This window comes from Pleurodeles waltl, chromosome 10, assembly GCF_031143425.1.
Source record: "Pleurodeles waltl isolate 20211129_DDA chromosome 10, aPleWal1.hap1.20221129, whole genome shotgun sequence".
Taxonomy (NCBI): domain Eukaryota; kingdom Metazoa; phylum Chordata; class Amphibia; order Caudata; family Salamandridae; genus Pleurodeles; species Pleurodeles waltl.
Window position 1 is genome coordinate 607,767,641 of NC_090449.1, and position 22,496 is coordinate 607,790,136.

Below are 22,496 nucleotides of genomic sequence, written 5' to 3' on the forward strand. Positions count from 1 at the left end.
ACCTACTATTTTTTTCTGTGTATGTGCTTATGTGAGCAGTCTAAATGAAAAGCTGAAGTGGGTTGACCCACCGACCAATGCAAATGCTGTTGTGGGTTGAAACCGAGGAGGTTATTTACAAGCCCCTTTGCGTCAACAGAATGTCACTTTTAGTGATGGTCTGGCAGCGCACACTGCAGGGCTATATTTAGAATGCCATGCAAAGCCACTTTGTGTGGGTTTTCATGGCCTTGTAGATATGAATTAAGGCAACACAGCGCAAGTCATTGACCTGCCTTACTTTACGCCAAAGAGGCATTCCATGGGTGTTGTGGTGGATGTCCCACACAACAACCATGGATTTTGAAGCATTCCCAGAATAACTAGATTTTGTAAACCTAGGAAAGCGTCAACAGCCTACACAGAAAAGGTGTAAAGGAGGCACAACAAGGAGAAATAATATTATTACTCCCCATTTTCCCCTCTTTCTATGTGTGCTGCATTTTGCAGCACATATAGCAAGAGGGAATGGCCTCCGGTGATTTTTTTGTGCAGTCAGGTTCCCATTCCTGCACAAAAACAATAATTTCTACAACACAGACACCCTTGTACCATGGTGCAGTTGTGCCTGCGTTAGCCCATGGCAGCCAATTGTGCGCCAGGTAAATTGGAAAGGGCAGGAATGCGCCGGTTCTCATAGATATGTTGCAATCCTGTGCTTTTCTTTTGACACAGGGATGCGCTGCAAGAATCCTTGCAGCACTGCCCCGAGCCAAACTCTTGTAAATGAGGCCCCAAATGTGAATAAGACTTGAACAGACCAGTGGGTAAAAAGGGCTGACAAAAAGTCTATAAATGTATGAATGCATTTTTGAATGACATGAAACAGGTGAGAGACCAGACCTAAACAGGATTGGGTTGAATCTTCCTTCAAAAGTTTAAACTTAAATGTGTGAAGCTTTCCCATATTGATGCTTTGAGGTACTATCTGCTGAAACATGCAGCATCAACAATTGAGGGTTTATTCAATGTATGACATCACCGGCAATCAAGTTCCCAGAATTAAGATGACGCTTCTTTTTGTTATACTGTAATAAGGAGTTATCAGCTTCTCTTTTATTACTTCAGGGTGATTCAGGCGGACCTCTGAACTGCTTTGTGGGCGGTGCATGGCAAGTTCACGGGGTTGTGAGCTACGGAATAGTGCCCTATTGCAACACTTATCAGAAGCCAACCGTTTTCACCAGGGTGTCTGCCTTCACAGACTGGATTTACGAAGTAAGTGCAAAGACGATTTATTCTTAATGTCATGGCCTGTGTCTTGTTCCTACTACAAGGATGTACCAAAGAAGCAATTTATTAGGAACCTCTGGAAAGTATTAAACTTCTATGCACTGTTCTAAGTTTCAAATAATAAAAAAACATGTTAAGTAAGTTGAAAGTCACCTAGTTAAGGATTTCCAATATCTGGTATTGTATACGTTTTATAGCGTGCAAACCTAGCTAGGTAGCAACAGAGGGCCTCATTTACTAGGAAATGACAGAGCGTGGTGCTGCAAGCCAACTTGCTGCCTGCACCACGTCATTTTAAAAGAGCAGGGATGCATCTATTTGCAGAATTACAATGCATCCCTGTACTTTCCTCACCGCTGGTGCACAAACTTGTGCCTACCCCCAACACAGACACCCTTGCGTCATGGTCCAAGGGTGCCTGCTTTGTCTATGCGCTGGAAGGGACACCTTCCTGTGCATAAACAATCAATAATGGCATTTTCCTCCTTTTATGTGTACTGCAGAACTCAGCACACATAGAAAGAGAAAAAAACGTTGTGCCACTTTAATGCCAACCCAAAGGTGCAGTAGGAATGTGATGCATTCCCAGCCTTGTAAATCTGGAAATGCATCAGATTCCATCCGGTTCCTTGGGTGTTGCTTTGAAACACCCACAGCAACACCCATGGAATGCTCCTTTCATGCAGAGTTATGTGTGAAAGGGGGGCATACTTACAAGGCCACGAAAAGCCACGCGAGGTGGCTTTGTGTGGCCTTCTATATATGGGCCAGCACACTGCGCCACTGGAGCATCAAAAAAAGGGCACTCAGGCGGAGTGTCGCTAGGGCCTTGTAAATGAGTCCTAGAGTGTTGCACGTATAGGAAGCTATAGGAGCAGGAGCATAACACTAGTCCCTGCGGCCTCTGTGGTGTGGGGAGGCAATCCTTCAGAGGGCCCCCGCCCTTTAGAGGGGCTCCTAAATAGCCCGAAGCCAATGGATATCTGTGATGTATGAGAGAGTCAGAGGCCCCCTCATCACATTCTATGTGGTATGGGGGACATCATTTTAAGGACCTAAATCCTTGAATTACATTTCATATATTTTAGAATTGCCAAGGTCAGCATTCAAGCCTAGGTCCCGAGGTTCAAAAATAAAGTGCTCCATCATGCCTTCAAGCACATGTGACGGCAAACCACCCAAATTACTTGATATTCACTCTTCTTTTCTGCATTTCCTTTGTATGATCTTTCAAAGACATCATATTAATAACTGTAATGTAGACAAAGTGAGTGAAAAGCTTGGAACTTTTTTGTTTAATTTCTATTAGATAGCATAAGGAGCTAGAATAAACTTAACCTAGCACTACCAACCTGCCATTTACATGTTAACATTTGTCACTAGCACAACAGGTCAGCTCTTTAGAAGTAACAGTCAAATGAGAAAATAAAGCTTGGGGCTGATTCATTTTGGGACAGGGTTACCATGACTTCTCATATGTCAGGGCCACAAAGTGTGGACATGTTCAATAATCCTGTTAAAGCCACCAACGTCTCTATGTACTTTAACACACCCAGGGCCTCATTTATAAGGTCATCGCACCACTGTTGCATCTTTTTTTTTCACGCAACGCTGGCGCAACCAGTGCTCTACACTGCTCCACCTTTACAAATCGACGCATTGGGCCATGTGCATCAGCTTGTAAAGCCTTGCATCCGATTATACCTGTGCCAGGTGTAATGTATGTAAGGAAGGCATTCCCACAGGAAAAGCCATGCAGAACTGATGCAGTTAAATTTACAACATTTCACTGTGTCATTCTGTGACTTCACTGTCTCAGAATTTTACAACCTGCTCAGAACAGGCATAAAACTGATGCAGGGATTTTCTCAATGGGGACCTCATGGGATTGCTAGAGTAGCATAAACTTTTTGATGCTAGTCCAGCAGTATGCAAGTTTAGCGCCACAGATGTGTCAGAATTTCTGACGCTTCTGTGAAAATGTTAGATGGTCATACGCAATGCAAGAAATCTGACGCATCGGAGTTGATGTATCAGATTCTTGTAAGTGAGGACCACAGTGTTTTACAAAACTTGCCACTTCCATGCTAGGACAAATACATTATGTAAAGAGGGAACTAATCTTGTTACCTCTGTGGTAAATGGTGCCCAACATTTGTCCATGGCCATGACTAAATCTGCATTAACATTATGATCAATCCCCGGTCATTTATTGTTAACTACTTATAAACCACATATAACATATATTTATTTGTCCATGCCAAGTTTTCACAATAGCCACACAAGATAAATTTACTTACAAATAACAATAATAGGAATCATTAAAATAGAAAGTGACCATGGGAAATTTTGGAATACCACGTTGACAGCCCTCTTATGTTTAAAAACAACTGTTTAGATTTGTTCCACACATTGCACAAAAGCCGGACGTAAAACCTTTGCTGTTATCCTTAGGCTCTGCTGACTTTACAATGTGGACCACAATAAATAACCTATAGCATAACAGCACACTGACTGCTTACTTCAATGTGCACTTTACTTTGCGGTAATCAAACCTTCATTGCAATGCGAAACATTGAGTTCTGCCATTCTTTCTCTTTCAGATCTTTCGGGTGCACGGTGAATAGCGTGAAGAAGGAACCTCCTCAGGAAGCATATTTATATTAACAAATAAATAAGAAATTATTCACTATAAGTCCTTCATGGTCAAGTCACCAAAATGCAATAAATGGACTTTTGTAATCATGTGTAGACCTGTTCAATAAAAAAACATTGAAAGCAAGAGACTGGACAGCTTGAATGATCACTTGAGTTAGGTAGTACAAGTATTAACATTTTAAGTGATGTCATTTTTTTTTTTTCCATAATGTGCCACTTAGAAGCCTGGTGTTTATATGGAGCATTTATAGTACATTAGAGGATGTTTGTATTTATGTACTTGTTAAGGAGTTTTATAAAATACTATGGGGGTCATTATGGTATCGGCGGTATTCTTTGAATACCGCCGATGCCACAGGCAAAAAAATACCGCCGCGGAGGTGACCATCTGTCTGCCAGATTATCGACACTGCCAGACTTCTGACACACTTGGGGCGGAAGCCCAGCAGTAGCCATGCTGGTGGACGATGGTGTCCTGGTGGTGCTACCACCTGCACCGCCCTGCCAGTAGAATGCCGACAGCCATATTAAGAACTTTAATATGGCCTGGCGGTGTCCTGCTGGCAGTACCAGCGCCCCTTCCCGTTCCCTGCCGGATAACCTTCTCTCTGGAACACGTAAGGTGATCGTCCGACAGGGTAGGAGTGGAGGGAGGGTGGGGGATGTTGTGACTGAGTGTGTGCATGAATGTGTGTGTGCGTGTGTGAATGTGAGTGTTGTGGTGTATGCGTAGTTGTATACGTGTGTCAATGCATGTATGAATGTTGAAGTGAGTGCATGTCTGCATGTCAGTGTGTATCCATGTGAGTATGCATGTTTGGATGTCTGTGTGTATGCATGCCTGAATGCGTGTGAGTATGTCAGTGTGTATGCGTGCCTGAATGCGTGTGATTATGTATGAGTGAATGCGTGTATGGATGAGTGTGAGTGGATGCGTGTCTGGAAGTGTAGGTGAATGGGTGTATGCATGGTGCTTGTGGGTGTCTGTGTGCATGTATGCTCGAAGGGGGTGCTGGGACTGTGGGAGGTTGGGGAGGGGTGAGTGTGTGTGGCTATGTGCATGTATGGCTGTGGGGGGTAAAGCAGTTGTGTAGTGGGGTGTGTACGTGTGTATGAATGGGAGTCGTCAGTGTGAGTGTGCGCGTATCTACGAGTGTGTGCGTGAATGGGAGTGGGGGTGTGTGTGAATGATCAGAGGGGGTGATGGGTGTTTTCATCAGAGGGGGTGGGGGTGTGTTTGCATCGGAGAGGGTGGGGAGTGTTTGCATCGGGGTGAGTTTGGATCGGGGTGGGTGTATGGATGAGTTTGGATGGGGAGTGGGTGGGGTGGTTAGGTGCCTGCTGGGGGTGTGTGAGGGAGCCGTCTACCGGTGACAGGGAAGGATTTCCCTGTCACCGGTAGGCCCTATCACCAGTAGGCCTTACCACCATGGTTTTTGTGGTGTTGCTACCACCGCAGAAACCAAGGCGGTAGGCCAGCTCATAATATCGGCAGTGGTACTCTGTGGGCTGCCGGGTCGGAGATGAATATCTCTGGCGGTTCATACCGCCATGGCAGTATGAGTGGTGATGTGGCAGGTTGGCAGCGGCCAACGTGCCACACTCATAATGTGGCGGTATACAGCGCCAGCCTTTTGGCAGTGATACTGCCACATTAACCCTGGCAGTCAAAAAACCGCCAGGATCAAAATCAGGGCCTATGTGTCAGAAGTAATAATAACTACAGCTTGATAATAGGAGTGAAGGTTGGAATCCATTTGATGAGGGTATGTGACCCTGCTCAATGTTCTGTGATCTCTCTTTGTATTGACATAAATTGAAGGCAAGTCTAAATAGTTCAGTTTTCAATGGTTTTCTGAAGTGCTTGCAACTGGGCTCAGATCTCTAGATGGGGTCAGGGTGTTCCAGAGTCTAAGTTCTTCACTCAATCAAATGCCTCAAAGGTAATCCTGGTTGATTAGACTTGCACACATTGCAGCAGTAGGCTTTATTTCAGAATTACTGTGATGTCAGTTTTTGCAGGCATGCATAATCTTTGCCCTCAGTGCTTCATATATAGTACACAAGATCTTAGTTAAACTGTAGCCTCTACTGAGAGACAATGGAGTATTTAAGGGTAGGTTTGATGTGATTCTGCTTGCGAAGGTAAAGCACAAGTTGGCAGTCTGGTTCTTAAGTCTTTGGAGAGTGGCAATGTTTGACTGGTCTGACCAAAATAGATGATATTACAGTAACTGATGTATGCCAGAATAAGGGCTGTGTGATCACTGTGGAAAGGTTGAATAATTTTTTTGAAGGCTAGAGAATTGCATGCTCACACACGTTGCCACTGCCTCAGTTTGAGGGCAACAGTGGGAACAGCATCAGAAAGGATTCCCATATTTCCTACTTTTGATGAGGAAGAACGAGGTGCTCCACGGCCTAAGTGTCAGTTAAAGGGTACTGAATTAGACTACGAATCTCTGATTATTAGGATCTTGGTTTTCACACCATTCATCACTGAAAGCTCTTCTTCAGCTAGTGGAACAAATGGTCTAAATACACAGGAGGTTTTTAAAAAATCCCTATCCAGTATTGAAAGCAGAAATATGTTTGTGTATTGTCAGCATACATTTGGTGGACTTTTACCCTGTTCTGCCCAAGTTCTTGAGCAAAGTGACATGCATAAATATTGAAAAAAAGACATTTGAGGAACACTGCTAAGCACTGAGATTGTGGGTGATTCAAATAATCTGAGCCTGTTTTAGTGGCATCAGTTGGTGAGAAAGTATTGTAATGCAGGTCTGGACTTATGTGTCCAATGCTCAAGCCTTTCCAGCAGGATTGTATATTCAAAAGTGTTGTAGTTGGCAGAAGACCAAGGACTACACAGGTTGTTTTATTTTCCTTATCTAAGGAGCTTTTCCTCAAATTGCGCAAGGGGAGGAAGGGTTAGTTGCGTTGGGCTTTCCAAGTACGCTTGATGTCGTTCCACTGAATGGGGTGGGGATAGGGCTTTCCAAGTACTCTTGATTTTGTTCCACTGTACGTGGCATCATGTAAAGCATTGCTGCTTTAAGTTCACATTGAAAAAACACTGAGCCTTTGTTACTTAAAACACTGCCGATTGTCTCAAGTAATTTATTCACTTCAGCACCAAGATTAAAAGCTTAGCAATGACCAATGGGCTCAAAAATAAAATTTGACAACGACATCAGACTTGTGGTCAGAACATTCCAGCACTATAACTTACTATTCTGCCTCATCTAGCATTGCATCGTCCTAAGGAGTGCACAGTAGCATTAGAACTATCATCTGTGGTCAGTTTAACTGTCAGCAGCCAATACCCATCTTAACCAAATTGTGGATCTCCTCTCTGCTGTTGGTTCTGAACACTAAAGCAAACTATGCCTGCTCCAAGGGCAGGTGAAACTGAACATGACCCCAGCATATGATGGAAGTGCCTGGGAATGAGAGAGTGCATTGATACTTCATGTGCAGAAGAGACATAATCTAGAATACCAAAGTTATACATTGGCATCTGAGGCTACAGCCGGGACTTTTGGCATGTAAAAATGTGCTTTAGTATGAGTGTTTCTATGATGCTGCTCCAAGGTTGTGATAGCATTACTTGGGTATCTGAGGATGTACCAGTCTTATTATGAATGGAATCTGGTATTTGAGGCTGTATGTATGTCAAGATCATCTTGATAAGAGGATAATGCAAGCAGAATCTACCAATGTGACTGCACCTTCTATAAAACACACTACTAAGCTCAAACTGTAAGAACTTAGTATTACATTTGATTGCTGCAGGAAAGAATCAGAAGGTATGAAAGCAACTCAGAGCTGCAAGACAGGTGAATCACCTAGACAACCTAAAACAAAGTTAACATAGAAGGCAACAGAGCATCATAAGTATTTAAAACAGTAAGATAATAAGAACAACATTAAGCCTATGGGTCAGCTTCACCATCAGGTATAAATCCAGAACTCGAGCTGAAATCCCCTAAGAACACAAGCACAACAGAATTCCTTCCACAAATGGAAGGAGAAACACTAGCACAATACAATTTCTTCTATAGATGGAGAGAAGAAGCAAGGAAACAAAATGGAAGTGAAGAGGAGCGTGGCTTAGTGGGCAAACATGGCAGCCACCTTCTGAAGACACTCCCAGTGGCCTGCATTGATCCTACACAATTCCCATGTCATCGACTCCCTAACAGGAGAAAATTACCCTGGTGATCCAGCGCGGTGCCAAGGCACTCTGGCATCGTGATGTCGAGAGTCGGAGTTGTGCGGATGGTGTCCGTGACACAAGTTGATGGCGGCGGCGCTGGGCTGACACTGACGTGCAGTGCGGGTAAGAACACCTGAGGTGGGAGGGAGACGACCTTCCCCTCCTGCGATCCTCATGATGCAGAATCGCAGCTTGGGGTCCTCTCAGGGAGGCCAGGGAAGTGAAGTAGAGTGGACGACTGCATCCGGAGGGAAAGAAAGGAAGTTGGTGGAGAAGGCCTCGGGCATGGAGGTGAGGCCCCTCTAGAAGTAGGTGTTCCTCCCTGAGATACCCTTGGAGAAGCCTGGCTGGTGCTTGTAGTCCTTGGGGTGGTCTCCCTTGGTCAGACAATGACCTGGAGGGGAAGGCCCAGGCGGCCTAGGACTGTATCGGTGGCCCCGGGGTGGGCCTGCGCTGGTCAGGCATGGAGTGTGATCCTACCTCCCTGGTCCTTGGAGGCCCAGTCAGTTTTGGGGACATCGTGGGTTCACCACTGGACTTGCGCGCAGTACAGCTAGGAGGAGCAGGGTGCTCCGGGCCATGGCGGGCGGCGTTAGTCGATTGCCGGTCTGCTGCACTACTGGGGCGAATAGGTGGACTTTTGTGGAGGTGACTGCCCTGACCTTGGGATAATCATTGGGCTGGACAGTTGCATTCAAGTAATAAGAGAAGGGTGGCATGCTCACTGGTCATAACCACAGATAAGCCACCGCTAGGCCCAAAACAGAGCACTCTGGATCGATATGCGCAGCCGAGTGAAGCAGTGCAGATGGCGGGCCCCGGGGACAGCCAGTGGTACACTCAGACACAGCGGCACTACTGGCTGCCATTACACAATCAAGAGATATGCTCAATGCAAAAATCGGATCCGTTGTCTCTGAAGTTACCTTTCTATGACAAGACTTGCAGAATGCGGTAGAAGGAATCACTGAGACCAAGATTAGACTTTCTGGGGTAGAAGACTCAGTACAAACCTTACAGTGACGGGTTCAGAGTTTGGAGTCAATCACCAAAGAACTGGCGACATGGGTCAAGGATGCTGAGGAGAGAGCACAGAGAACCAATCTGCAATTTGTGGGATAGTTTGAAGGCTGCGAGGGAACATCAGCTGACTCCTTTCTTGCCAAATTGATCCACTCACTGATGCCTGAAGATTCCCTTTTCACTTGCTTTGTAGTGGAGAGCGCACACAGGGCATTGTCACAGAAACCACCGCCTGGAGCATGTCCACACCCTTTAATCGCCCCCTTGCTGATTATACAGACAGAGATACAATCCTTAAATTTGCCTGATCACAGTCCAAACTTACCTATCAAAACTCCACCATCATGATCTTGGATTACACAAAGATGGTGCAGAAGCAGAGTCAAACGTTCACTAAAGCCAAATAAAGATTGCGAGAGCTCAACTTATTGTTTATGCTGTTATATCCAGCTCGTATGACGGTTGTATAAGAATCACAGACACACTTTTTTGATGGTTCAGAAGAAGTGCTCAGTTGGACTGATGAGACGGTGGTGCAGAGTCTTGAAGGGCCTCGACAGGCCATATCCTTTAAGAAGAAAAGGACTAGATCTCCTTGCATGGTGAGGCTGGGGGCCAGAAGCAAAAACTTGAGGTGGACGGTGCAGTAAGAGTGGAGATGTAGCTTATACAGAGGTGCCAGATTGAAGCAGCACATCTTTTTCCGGTGTCAGACAGCGGAGGAAAGATGTGTAACTTTGCCACTTTGATGACCATAAATGAGTGTTAGGGATCCATTGGTTACTGTACGTGAATACCCCCAGTCGGGGTTCCACGAAATGCATGCCGTCGACAGATGCTTCAGAGTTCTTAGACTATAGGGGTGGGAGGGTTTGATGGGTTTGTTTGTATGTTTTGTTGGTTTGCACTAAGGCATGTTCTCGCATTCTACACCAAGGCTTATCCTTTCAAAATTCAGACAGATATTTATTTACATCCACACAGAGACTATAGGAAAACCTAATGTAGCATCTGGAGACATCAGGATCCTGTCTTGGAGCGTACGGGGTGCTAGAAATAGTTAAGCGCAGTGAGATCCCGAAATGTGCAAAGCAGGCTGGGGCACACATCTTAATGTTACATGAGACCCACCTTCTTGTGGCCAAGGCCCCGTGCCAGGCTAGATACCTGTACCACCAGGTTTACCATTCTGGCTTTTCGAGGGGCTCTAGGGGCATTTGCATACTAATTCATTGTGCCCTGCAGTATCAGGTGGGACAGGTCTGGATGGGCCGGTTGGGCCGCTATAATACTGTAACAGGCACACTATATTTGGAGACTCTTCCATTGTTCTGTGTCTACTCTCCTCCCTTGTTGGGCCAGGCTTTGTTTGATAGCCTGACGTGCCTGAGGGGGTCCTTCCCTGAGGGACTCATGCTGTTTGGGGTGACTGGAATAATGTTATGTAGCTCAGGGTAGATAGGAGCCATGGACAGCTGTCATCGAGTGGGCCTGACAGAACGGGGCTGCCCGTGCTGGCGATTGCGCTAAGACTAACGGATGTTTGATCCCACTCAGCCAGGCTTTACATATTTATCAACAGTACACGACTCACTGGCCAGGATTGATTATTTCTTCATCCCCATAAATCACACACATAGAATTGCAACCATAACGGTAATAGCAAGGGGATTATCTGATCATTCTCCATTGTTAATGACCCTGCTCAATGGACCAGCTAGACCCCCCTTCCGGTAGCGTATGTCACCTTAGCATTTACAGTTTCTGAATACCGCCAAATTATTGCCAAGGGAATTTTAGAGTATTTTACTCATAACGAGGGATCTGTGATGAGTGCAGTTACACTGTGGGAGGCGCTTGAGTCTGTGTTGTGGGGCATTGATATTAGCTTCTGTGCAGAAGAATGGAGATATCAAACATGAGAAGTTAAGGCCTTAGAGGCACACATCATTACATTAGTGGAGGGTGGGACAACACAACCCAGCCAAGAAGATGGCAGCCAACTCGCCTTGGCGCAACAGCGCTTAGGCCAGCTTCTTATGGATGAAGCCAAAGTTATTTGGCGTGCCAGGCAGAGTATAATTTACCAGTGGGGAGATAAATCGAGTAAATTATTATATAGGTTTTGCCATCATCAATCAAATGCACAAAACCAACCTCAGTTAAGGGACAAGCGTAACATCCTGATAACTGATCCACACATGCTGGGCCAAAAATTTGCCACCTTCTTCAAGTCGGCCTATACACGTCAGGAGGTACTCGCACATGAATTGATTCTAGATTTTGTGACGGACCTACCTATGTGTACATTATCTGCAGAGGCCCGTTTGAGCCTTAAAAAGGCCTTGATGGAGAACAAACTTGCTCTAGAGGTGGCTAACCTTTCTACGGGCAAGGTCCCAGGCCTCAATGGATTTCCCTGCGAATTTCTGAAGGCATATATTTCTAAATTGGAGAAACATCTAGTAAACACAATTCATACTGCTATAGAAGAGGGGCTGTTGCCATCGTACTGGCGTCACATGGAAATTGTGGTGTTTCAGAAGCCAGGCAGCCCACTAAAGACCCTTCCTTATATCGCCCAATTTCGTTGTTGAACATTGAAGTCAAACTCTTTGCAAGGGCACTTACAAATAGATTGCAACCATACATCCTAGAGTTATTTTATCTGGACCAGCCTGGGTTTATGCCGGGGTCAGGCAACACGCCATAATATACGAAGTGTCTCTAATGCTCTGGCCCTGGCAGGCCGCCTCTGAGATCCAGCTGCCATTTTATTGGCAGATCTCTACAGAGCATTCAACTCTGTCAATTGGACATATTTGTTCACTCTATTACGTAGGCTGAATTTTGGTCCCAGATTTATCTCATAAATTAGGTTACTATATACAGATATTACTGACTCCATTAGAATCGCTGGTCACACTCCAAGACCTATCAGATACAAAGAGGTACACACCAAGAGTGCCCACACTTACCCTTATTATTCACGTTGGCGATAGAGCCCTTGGCTGAATGGGTTTGCTTTGATCTACTGGTTAGAGGCTTTGAATGGTCCCCGGATAGCTCGGATAGAATGGCTTTATATGCGGATGATATGTTAATCTTTCTGTTGGACTCCAACAGCACAGGGCTGCGCATTCTTGAGATATCTCATATTTTCTGGGGAAACGTGTGGCCTATTTATAAATTTATTTAAGTCCTCCGTCCTCTCTCTCATTGTACATGAGGGTCCCATTAATTGGGCACCAGGCATTCGAGTAGAAGATAAGGGTCTTAAATACCTGGGGTGTACCTATCAGCAGACAAAGATTGGTCATGGAGAAAAAATATTGAACCAACACTGGGCAGAACCCAAGAAGAGGTCAAAACGTGGTTGCTTCTTCCCCTGTCCCTTATGGGAGGTCTTTGATTTTTAAGATGGTTTCCCTTCCCAGGCTGCAATATAGACTTCAGAATTTCCCATTCGTAATTCCACGCCGGTGGTTCAACCAATTCAATTCCACATTATCAAGATTTATGAGGGATGGCGAAACACCTTGTATATCCTTGGCCACATGCTTTTTATCTACATATGAGGGTGAAATAGCCCCAACAGATCTGTACTTGTACTATGTAGCATTCAACCTGCTAGTTATTAATGAATGGTGGAGCGGCCATCATAATGACCCTGCATATGCAACCCAAAAATGGGCGATGGGTGAAACCTCCCGACTTGGTTGGTTATACAGTAACCAGAGGCTCCGTACATTCTCCCAAGCTACACAGGTAGTAATCAGACTCTGGCGTGAGGCTCACCGGCGAATGGGACTGTGGGACACTCTTACAGAAATTACACCTTTGTGGCAAAGGGTCGATTCTTCAGCAGGTGGCCAAACCAGTGGACTCTGGGAGATAGGACATGATAGGGGTTACATTGTAACTTAAAATCTTTTCAGGACCTGAAGAGTGAATATCATCTGCACCGCACCCAGTTTCATAAATATCTGCAGCTACAACATGCCCTATTGCCCTATGTTAAGTCCTTGATGACACTATCAGAAGTCACCCCCTTGGAGTGCAAGCTCCTGCAGGGAGATATGGGAGCTCACAAGATATTCAGGATTTATCACTCATTAATAATTAACAGCCCACAAAGACTGGAAGCTCTAAAACGGTCCTGAGAGAAGGACACTCTGAACTTAGATGACGATGACTGGGCAAAGGCTTTGCGGTCACCCCGTGAGGTGGCTGTTTCCTCACGCTTGCCCATGATACATTGAAATATCTTTATAGGTCGTACTATACACGGCACCACTTGTGGCGCATGGGGGTGATAGCCTCACCACATTGCCTTCCGTGTCAAGGGTCGGAAAGCACATTCATACACACTGTGAGGGAGTGTTCCACTCTGAAATCATTCTGGGAAGGGGTTATAGGATGCCTTAGTACAGTATTATCACTACATATACCATTCAACCCCAAATTAGTACTTCTACAAGTGGTTGAGGGAACAGAGGGATCTAGAGATAAGCAAACACTATTACTGCTGGGGTTCACTATAACAAAGAAAGTCATTGCCAGAGTGTGGAAAGTAGGGTTATCCCCTGTATTGAGTGTTTGGAAACGAAGCGTGGACCACTGTATGGCTTTAGAAATACCCATATATCAGACGCAGGGGTGCCCACGCAAGCATTCAAAGATATGGCAAAAATGGGCAGATTATAGGGGCATTCCCTTACCCCAGGTGCAGTCCCACCAAGCTGAAATTGAAATACTGAATGTTGATGTGTAGTAGATATATCTTTTGTCTATGTAACGACCAATTGTATTATGTACAAGATGTGCTGGAGAAGTGTGGGGGTGGGGTTGGTGGGGGGAATGGTGTAACATGCAATTGCAGTTTTAAAAAGTTAAACCTTTGCATGGCTGTGTGAAAATGTGCTATTTGACTGGAATATGGTGGACATGCAATAAAACACGTTATAAGAAAAAGGAAGTGAATAAAAACAAAAAATGACAAACTTAGTAGGAGCTGTGTGTGAACTGAGGTGAATCAAAACGTCCTCCAATGTGAACAGTTGCCAGGCAGTGTTCTGAAAATTCAGATCATTCTTACAGTGCTCTGTAAGTGATAATTGTGATGGAAGGCATCTTACAATAGGAAGGCAGCATTTGCACGCACTATACTTTCTGCCTTTTTGGACCAGACCCAGTCCTAATGGAGAGGATGTAACCTAATGTGTCTCCTCAACAAACGCAACCTCTATGCCGCTCCATATCAGCATTCCAGTGTCTTACTCTGACTACCATGACTCACATCACCACCTAGTGTGGCCTTGTGTCCTTTCCAAAATGTGCTGATGCTACCTGGTGTTATCATGATGGCACTAGTCGCAGGACTTCCAATGAGAGAGTCAAACTATCTGGGAATATGAATCTATACTTTGGTATTTGAGGCTTCAGATGTGCATGTGACTTTGTACTAGCAAGTGAAGCTTCACCTAGCATGTGACAGCAGTATATTAGCATCAAAGGTTATACCTTGTGAGTGATCGTGTTTAGTGGCATACAAGGATGTGCCTAACAATGAAATAATTCCAGTTTGGCATATGGAGCAACATCTGAGGCTCTACAGACATATACGAAGTTGTACCTAGTACATGAGTTCAGGCCTAGCATATGAGGGCAGTATCTAGATATGTGAGAAAGTGAGGCTTGATAGAAGTGTATCAGAACACATGAGGTAACAACGGGGCAGGGGAGTTTACACCTGCAAATAAAGCTACACCTAGCATGTGGAAGAAGTACCTTGGCTTATGAGGCAGTCCGGAATATACAGAATAACGCCTAGGTTTATACTTTTTGACGCAAAACTGCGTTTGCGCAGATTTGCATTTAAAAGTATAGCGCCGGCTTGTGCCATTCCAGGACACCAGCCGTGCGCCATATTAATGGAATGGCACAATCCGGCGCAAAGGGTGGGCTAACGTCATGGAAAATTACGTTAGCCAGGTAGGGGTTGCAGAATGGGAGAATGGTGTTTTGCACCAAAAATGACGTTAGGCAGGTTAGTCAAAAAAGATTACTATAACCAGCCTAGTGTCATTTCATGACGCAAAACCATCCATACCACATGACTCCTGCCTTATAAAAGACAGGAGTCATGCCCACCACCCCAATGGCCAGCACAGGGGACAAGTGTCCCCTGGGCACAGCCATTGCACCCAGTGCCATGTGGGGGGGGAGCATTTCAGGGCCCCCAATGTCAATTTGAAAAAACAAATTACCTACACTTACCCTATTTACCTGGGATGAGGTGGGTGGAGGTGTTCCTGGGACTTGGGAAAGGGCACCTGTGGGCTCTTTACATGGTGCTTGACCATGGAACTGGGTCCACAGGTCCCCTAACACCTGCCCAGACCTAGGCATTAAATAAGCATGCTTAGCGCCATTATTTAGGCCCGCCTCCCACCCATACACCATTTTTGCAAAGGAGGATAAATAGGGCACCAGGGCCTTAGAGTAATTTTTTGGATGGGAACACCCACCTTGCATCTCATTGAGGCAAGGTGGTTTGACGCATCCAAAAAATGACTTTAACTCCAATATTTTGGCGCTAGAACAGTCTAGCATTAAAATATAAATATGGAGTTAAGTTTGCGCTGAATTAGCATTAACAAATGACGCTAATTCAGCACAAACAGAATATAAATCTGGGCCTCAGTATCTTGCATATGGTGCTACCACACCATGGCACAGGAGGCTGTATTGAGTATGCAATATTAGGGCATGGGCTGGTCAGTCTGCCTTAAACTGGCATATGGAGGAAATTCTTGGGCATCTGAAGCTGAGATTATAGTTTCTGATCATATGATGCTGGACTTAACACATGATTACATGAATCTTTTTATTTTCCCTTAGAAGTGGAAAGAAAGGGAAATAGTTACAGATTATGCACAGATGCAGCAATATGGATAGCTGAGACAACACTACCTTGACAAGATATTTAACATAACCATGCTTCCTTGCAATAAATCCTACAGCTGTTGATGATTGTGTTGCGCCAGCAGAGTTTAACGACTAGTACATTGATGTTGTAAGTTCTCGCAGGCTTCCCTCCTATGGGCTATTTCGGCAGGTGGAAGTGCATGATACATCAGTGCATCTTCATGGCTGACAGTTTTAAATTGTCCCAGGATAATGAAGCTGAACCTCAGTGTAAACATTACATACATTAACATAAAACTAAACCATAACCTTGTCCGGACTCTGCCCCCCAGCACCCCTCCTCCCCCAAACCCCAACAATGCCATCTGCTCTTAAAATCAGATTGCACTAGCGCGCTGCCTCAGGTTCTATTTCAGCTGTCCCCACCAGATGGTCCTCCCCTCCTATGTCGGCGAGCCGGGTGCATCACTCAGAGCAGCAAGAACAATCCGCCGCACTCAGCTCGCATAACTGTCTGCCTGCACCAAGACCTCTGTCTGTGCATCCTCCACGTCCTAACCCCCCCAATCACGCAGCTCCAGCAACATCTTATCCCACGCAGAGGCCAAACTGTATTTACGCAATCCCATTACACAATCCCAAGCAGTCTTCCCTCCACATCGACACCCCCTCTGCCTCCTACCACACCAAGAATGACCATTTCCAAGCTTCTGGCACGGGGGCTCCATGGACCTCCATCTCCTGGTGATGAGCGCTTGGCCGCCAGAAGGCCCAAATCTAGAAATCTTGTGGAAGCTCTGTGTTTCTTAGCTCTGAGAAAGAGACCCAAAATGCATGCTTCCCACGTGCGCATTTGTGGGCGTGCCATACAGGCTGATAGCTGTGCCTTCACCTCCCGCCAGTATGGGCATATTGAGGGACAGGACCATAACATATGCAGCAAGTCAGCCTCCACTGGTGCACAACGGGGTCAGGCCGCATCCATACGAAGAAAGAACTGATTAATCTTTCCCGGATTGAGATAGGCTCTATGGAATATATAGAACTGGATGAGGCGGAACCGTGTGTTACAGGGCCTAGCTAAATCTTCTTCCCAGAAGGCTCTCAGCGTGGCACAAGCATGGGCTGTGTGCACCCGGAAGGAGTCTGTGAGCCAACGTACTAAGTGCCTGCCCTGCCCCATCATGTGCATATACTGCACTAGCAGGTGCATCAGTGGTTTAGCAGTAATATCTCCCCAACGCCAGGGCAGCGATGTAATCAGGGAGTTATATATCAGGAATTGCCCGGGTGACAAGCCTGCCTCCTTCACCAGTCCCTCACACCGGAGGATCTTGCCCTCATCATATATATCGCCCAGTGAGAGCAGCCCAATAGAGTCCAGGGTTCCAGCCCTGCCAGAGTTGGGCATTGTATTCCATGTGGCGTACCCAACAGGGCCAGAGCCGGTGCATAAGGAATGACTGTGTGCGTGAGGCACATACTCCTACGGTGACAGTGATGTGCTGCACTCACCGGAAGCAACTCTGGAACACCTGACCGTGTATTCGGATGGAACAGGCACATCACCTCAGACATTGAACAGGGCGGCGTCACCGCTGCTGAGTCAGCTGGATGGAGCCCGGCAAGCCACCGGGACACCCACTGCAGCTGGAAGGCCAGATAGTAATGCTCGATATTATGCACCGCCAGGCCACCTTTATCCAATGGCTCAGAACAGTTTTGATAATGCCACCCTACAGCATTTTTTGTTCCAGATAAATTCCTGAGTTCTAGATTCAAATTCCGTAAAAAAAATACAAGTGTAGGGTGGAAAATTAGTACAGTAGTCGAGGAAGGACCAGCAACGCTATCCTTCCCATCACCAAGAGCGGCAATGTCTGCCAGAAACTCATCTGGGCCCAAATAGATGTCACTGCCCGTTTGAGGTTTCCATCGCCAAGTCTTCCACAGCTCTGTATACGTTAATGCCAAAGTACCTGAACGTTCTGGGTTGCCATGGTATGGATATGCCCGTTAGGGTAAGACCAGGGTCCGGCCAGTCAGGGGCAAAAGGAAATAAGCGTGACTTCATCCAGTTAACCTGCAAACCTGATAGCATTGCAAAGCGCTGCAGTATATCTGCAAATTCCTTGAGAATATCAGAGATATTTAAAAAATACAGGAGAAGGTCATCTGCAGAAAGGGACACAGTATGTCGACCAGCGGACAACCCTGCCGAGTCCCCCTACCCACCCCAACGGGTTCCAAAATAGATGCACCCGTCTTGACCCGAAGCTGTGGATGTGTATAACAATTTTCACTAGGTGCACAAATCCAGGGCACACGCCCGTTCAGCGTAGCACCTCAAATAGAAAGGGCCATTCAAGCAAGTCAAAGGCTTTTTCTAAATCTAATACCAGGCTTCCTGCTCCCGGCATGCCCTGTGTAGAATACTTAATAATTCGGAACAGGCATCTGATGTTCAGGGGGGTGTTGCATGGTGGCACGAAGCTATTTTGATCTGAGTGTATTTGTTGCAGCACCAGAGGCACCAGCCGGGTGGCCAACAGCTTAGCCAACATTTTATAATCCATATTAAGCATCGCCAGGGCCCTGTAGGAGCCTGTTTCCACTGGGTGCTTTCCAGGCTTAAGGATGGATATTAGCTTTGCCTCCTGTTGCGATGCAGTCAGAGTTGCCACTGTCAGAGTCAAACAACCACAACAAACGCGGCATGATCAGGGTGGAGTATGCCTTATAAAACTCTGATGAGAGGTTGTCTGGACCTGGGGTTCTGCCAGTAGCCAATGTACGCATACTGTCCTGCATCTCTACCAGAGTTAACGGTTCATCCAGTTGCTCATGCTGGTCCTCTGTGAAGCAGGGCAGAGGAAGCGAGGAGAAAAACTCCTTGTAATTAGCAGGCCAAGCCATTGTTTGTGGCTGGCACAGCATTGTGTAATAATACGTAAGCTCACTGTGTATCTCACCTTGTGTGTAGAGCACACCACCAGTCACTGAGCGCAGCTCTAGTATAGGAGTGAGTTCCTGTTCTTGGTGGATCAGCCAGGCCAGTAGTTTGCCCGACCTGTCTGCCGCAGCACGGGTGCTAGCTGAGTGGGCCACATAGTTGAGACAGCACAACCTCTCTACCAGGGATTCCTATTCCGCTTTCTTGGCAACGAGTTTGCTCTCCCCCAGGGCACTGCTCGTGTTGCATTAGAACACTCTCCACTCATGTTAAGTCACACTCAGTGGACTTGTGCATATTCCATTGCATGTCCAGACTGTGCCCTCATATGTATACCTTGAAAGCCTCCCATTCAAGAAGCCCGGATGATGCAGTGCCTTCATTGTGCTAAAAAAACTCTGCAATAGACATTCCCAGCGATACCTTAAAAGACGCATCCTCCAGCATCCCTGGTCTTAGCTGCCAAGTGGGAATAGCCTGGAGGGGGGGGACATCCCATCTCAGATGCTAGAATTGTGGGTTGTGGGCTGAGTGAGTCCGGCCAAGGTAATCAATCTGCAGCACCATTGTGGCCATGTTGTTCGTGCAAAGTATTGTGTCCAGTCTCACATACAGTTAGTGCGGGGTGATAAAAATTAATAGACTCTGGTTGCAGTGTTGCAATGTCGCCACGGGTCTAACAGTTGCCAGTGTAGGAGCCATTCTTGCAACAAGCATGCAGCAGCCACCGTGGGTGCGGTGGGCAATGGCAGGTAGGACCGATCAAGGTCCGGGTTGAGGACACTGTTAAAATCGCCTCCCATGGACTAGGGGAGCCCACTCCAGCATGAGAGAAATCGAGAGAGCTTGTGAAAGAAGGAGGGCTGGTCAGTGTTAGGTACCCGTGTTAGGTACCAGGTACCAGTGTTAGGTAATTATTGACCCGTCAGGGAGACCAGATCCTTGGGGCCTGCGCACGTTCCCAACATGTCCACCACAAGACAGCTCCAAAACTCTGATAGCAATATCACAGAGCCTAAGAGAGTCCAAGTGGGGAAAAGGGGATTAGGTAGGGAACAACTGGGAAGGAGACCTGTAGGAAGCAAAAGGTTAAACAACACAATATCAAAATGTAATCACATTGATTTTCACTAGACTATGGTTCTAAGCGTTGTCTTACTGTAACCATGGATAACCTAAGAAGAGACTTTAACTAGATCTCAAGGTACCTCTGGGTACCTGGAAAAAATCAAGAATGATTAACACAATGTTTCACAGGAGCCTTTCCTAAAAATGTCACATAGGGGGTCATTACAAGCTTGGCGGGCGGCTACCCATTACCCATTACCCATTACGGCACTCCAGCAGACCCCATTACGACATCCCCGCTGGGCCTGCGGGCGCAAACCAAGTTTATGCCCGCCGGACCAGCGGGGAAGAGGCCGCAACATAGGAGCCGGCTCCTAATGGAGCCGGCGGTGTTGCGGCCATGCGACAGGTGCAGTAGCACCTGTCGCGCTTTTCACTGTCTGCTATGCAGACAGTGAAAAGCTGCCCGGGGCCCTGTTAGGGGGCCCCTGCACTGCCCATGCCAGTGGCATGGGCAGTGCAGGGGCCCCCAGGGGCACCAGGACTCCCCTTACCGCCAGCCTCTTCCTGGCGGTGCAAACCGCCAGAAACAGGCTGGCGGTAGGGAGGTCATAATCCCCAGGGCAGCGCTGCTTGCCGCGCTGCCCTGGCGGATTATCACCGCCGGGGCTAAAACGGCGGGAAACCGCCGGCCCCGGCGGTGCGATCACGACGCTACCACCGTGGTCGTAATACGGGTCTCCGTACCACCAGCCTGTTGGCGGTACGGACGCCACATTACCCCTGGCGGTCTCCGACCACCAGGGTCGTAATGACCCCCATAATGTCTAGAAATACAAGAACCTTCTAGAATAATGTTTCAGAACAAACATTGCATCTTTAACATGAGGACAAATTACAATCTGAAACATTCTCTGGAAAACAATAGGAATTGTACTAGGGTCTTAATATGCACAAAGAAAATCACATTTTGAATTTAGCATCTTCACAGAAAATCCAAAGGTCCAGGATAAATGTGTGCACTTCAACAAACATTACACATCAAAGTTTTACATGCGGGAAATGAATCGCGCACACTGCCGATTCTAACAAGAATATGCAAATGCCATGAAATGATTGCGCAAGCTGTTGCCGATCTGAAAACCAGGTTTTACATGCGGGAAATTAATTGCGCACACTGCCGTTACTAAAAAGAATATGTAAATGCCATGAAATGATCGCGCAAGCTGTTGCCGATCTGAACACCAAGTTTTACATGTGGGAAATGAATCGCGCACACTGCCGATTCTAACAAGAATATGTAAATGCCATGAAATGATCGCGCAAGCCGTTGCCGATCTGAACACCAAGTTTTACATGCGGGAAATGAATCGCGCACACTGCCGATTCTAACAAGAATATGTAAATGCCATGAAATGATCACGCAAGCTGTTGCCAACCTGAACACCAAGTTTTACTTGCGGGAAATAAATCACGCACACTGCAGATTCGAACAAGAATATTCAAATGCCATGAAATGATCACGCAAGCAGTTGCCGATCTGAACACCAAGTTTTACCTGCGGGAAATGAACCGTGCACACTGCTGATTTGAACAAGAATATGCAAATGCCATGAAATGATCGGGCAAGCCGTTGCCGATCTGAACACCAATTTTTACACGTGGTAAATGAATCGCGCACACTGGCGATACTAACAAGAGTATGCAAATGCCATGAAATGATCGCCAAGCCATTGACGATCTGAACACCAAGTTTTACATGCGGGAAATGAGTCACGCACACTGCCGATTTGAACAAGAATATGCAAATGCCATGAAATTATTGCGCAAGCTGTTGCCGATCTGAATACCAAGATTTACATTAGAGCAATGATTCGCGTACTCTGAAAGTTTCACGAGTAGGCCCAAAACTCAAGAGTCTTTTAGAAAGGGGAAGGGGCCCAGCCCGACCTCCGCCTTACCACCCTGCTCAAGGATCACCAAAAATAAGGCCTGGAACGTCAAGGTAGGCCTCCTCAACAGGAGCTCAGAAAATGGCTGCTCTTCTGCACCGGGACCTCTGAATAGTGAGCATGTGGAGCTGGGCTGGCTCCTTTATATAGAGTCTGGCCCAGGCCACAAACCCCACCCAGTCATGCTGCAGAGAAAGCTTCTAGAAGGTCCTAGAAAGGGACCACACACTAACACACTCAGTAAGTCTGCAGCAATACGTTGCAAATGAACAGGTATTGTAAACATCAGTAATAGTGTTTTTCAAGGTTAAAGCCTTCAATCCAAAAGGTTAACATATAGCATATAAACACAATGCATGAATTATGTTCTTGCATAAAGGCTGGGTTTTTGCATTTTTGTCGCCCGTTGAGCGTGCACTGT

At 46.4% G+C, this 22,496-nt stretch overlaps 1 protein-coding gene across 1 annotated transcript in view; it reads left to right on the forward strand.

Moving 5' to 3' along the window:
- Positions 1 to 4,054, forward strand: part of LOC138261752 (elastase-1-like) — a 146,348-nt gene extending 142,294 nt beyond the window's left edge. Inside the window, exons 7-8 of the mRNA XM_069211075.1 lie at positions 1,108 to 1,257; positions 3,876 to 4,054. Of these exons, the coding sequence (XP_069067176.1) occupies positions 1,108 to 1,257; positions 3,876 to 3,899 (174 nt within the window). The 3' untranslated portion in view covers positions 3,900 to 4,054. The remainder of the gene's footprint in view (positions 1 to 1,107; positions 1,258 to 3,875) is intronic.
- The last annotated feature ends 18,442 nt before the right edge of the window (positions 4,055 to 22,496 follow it).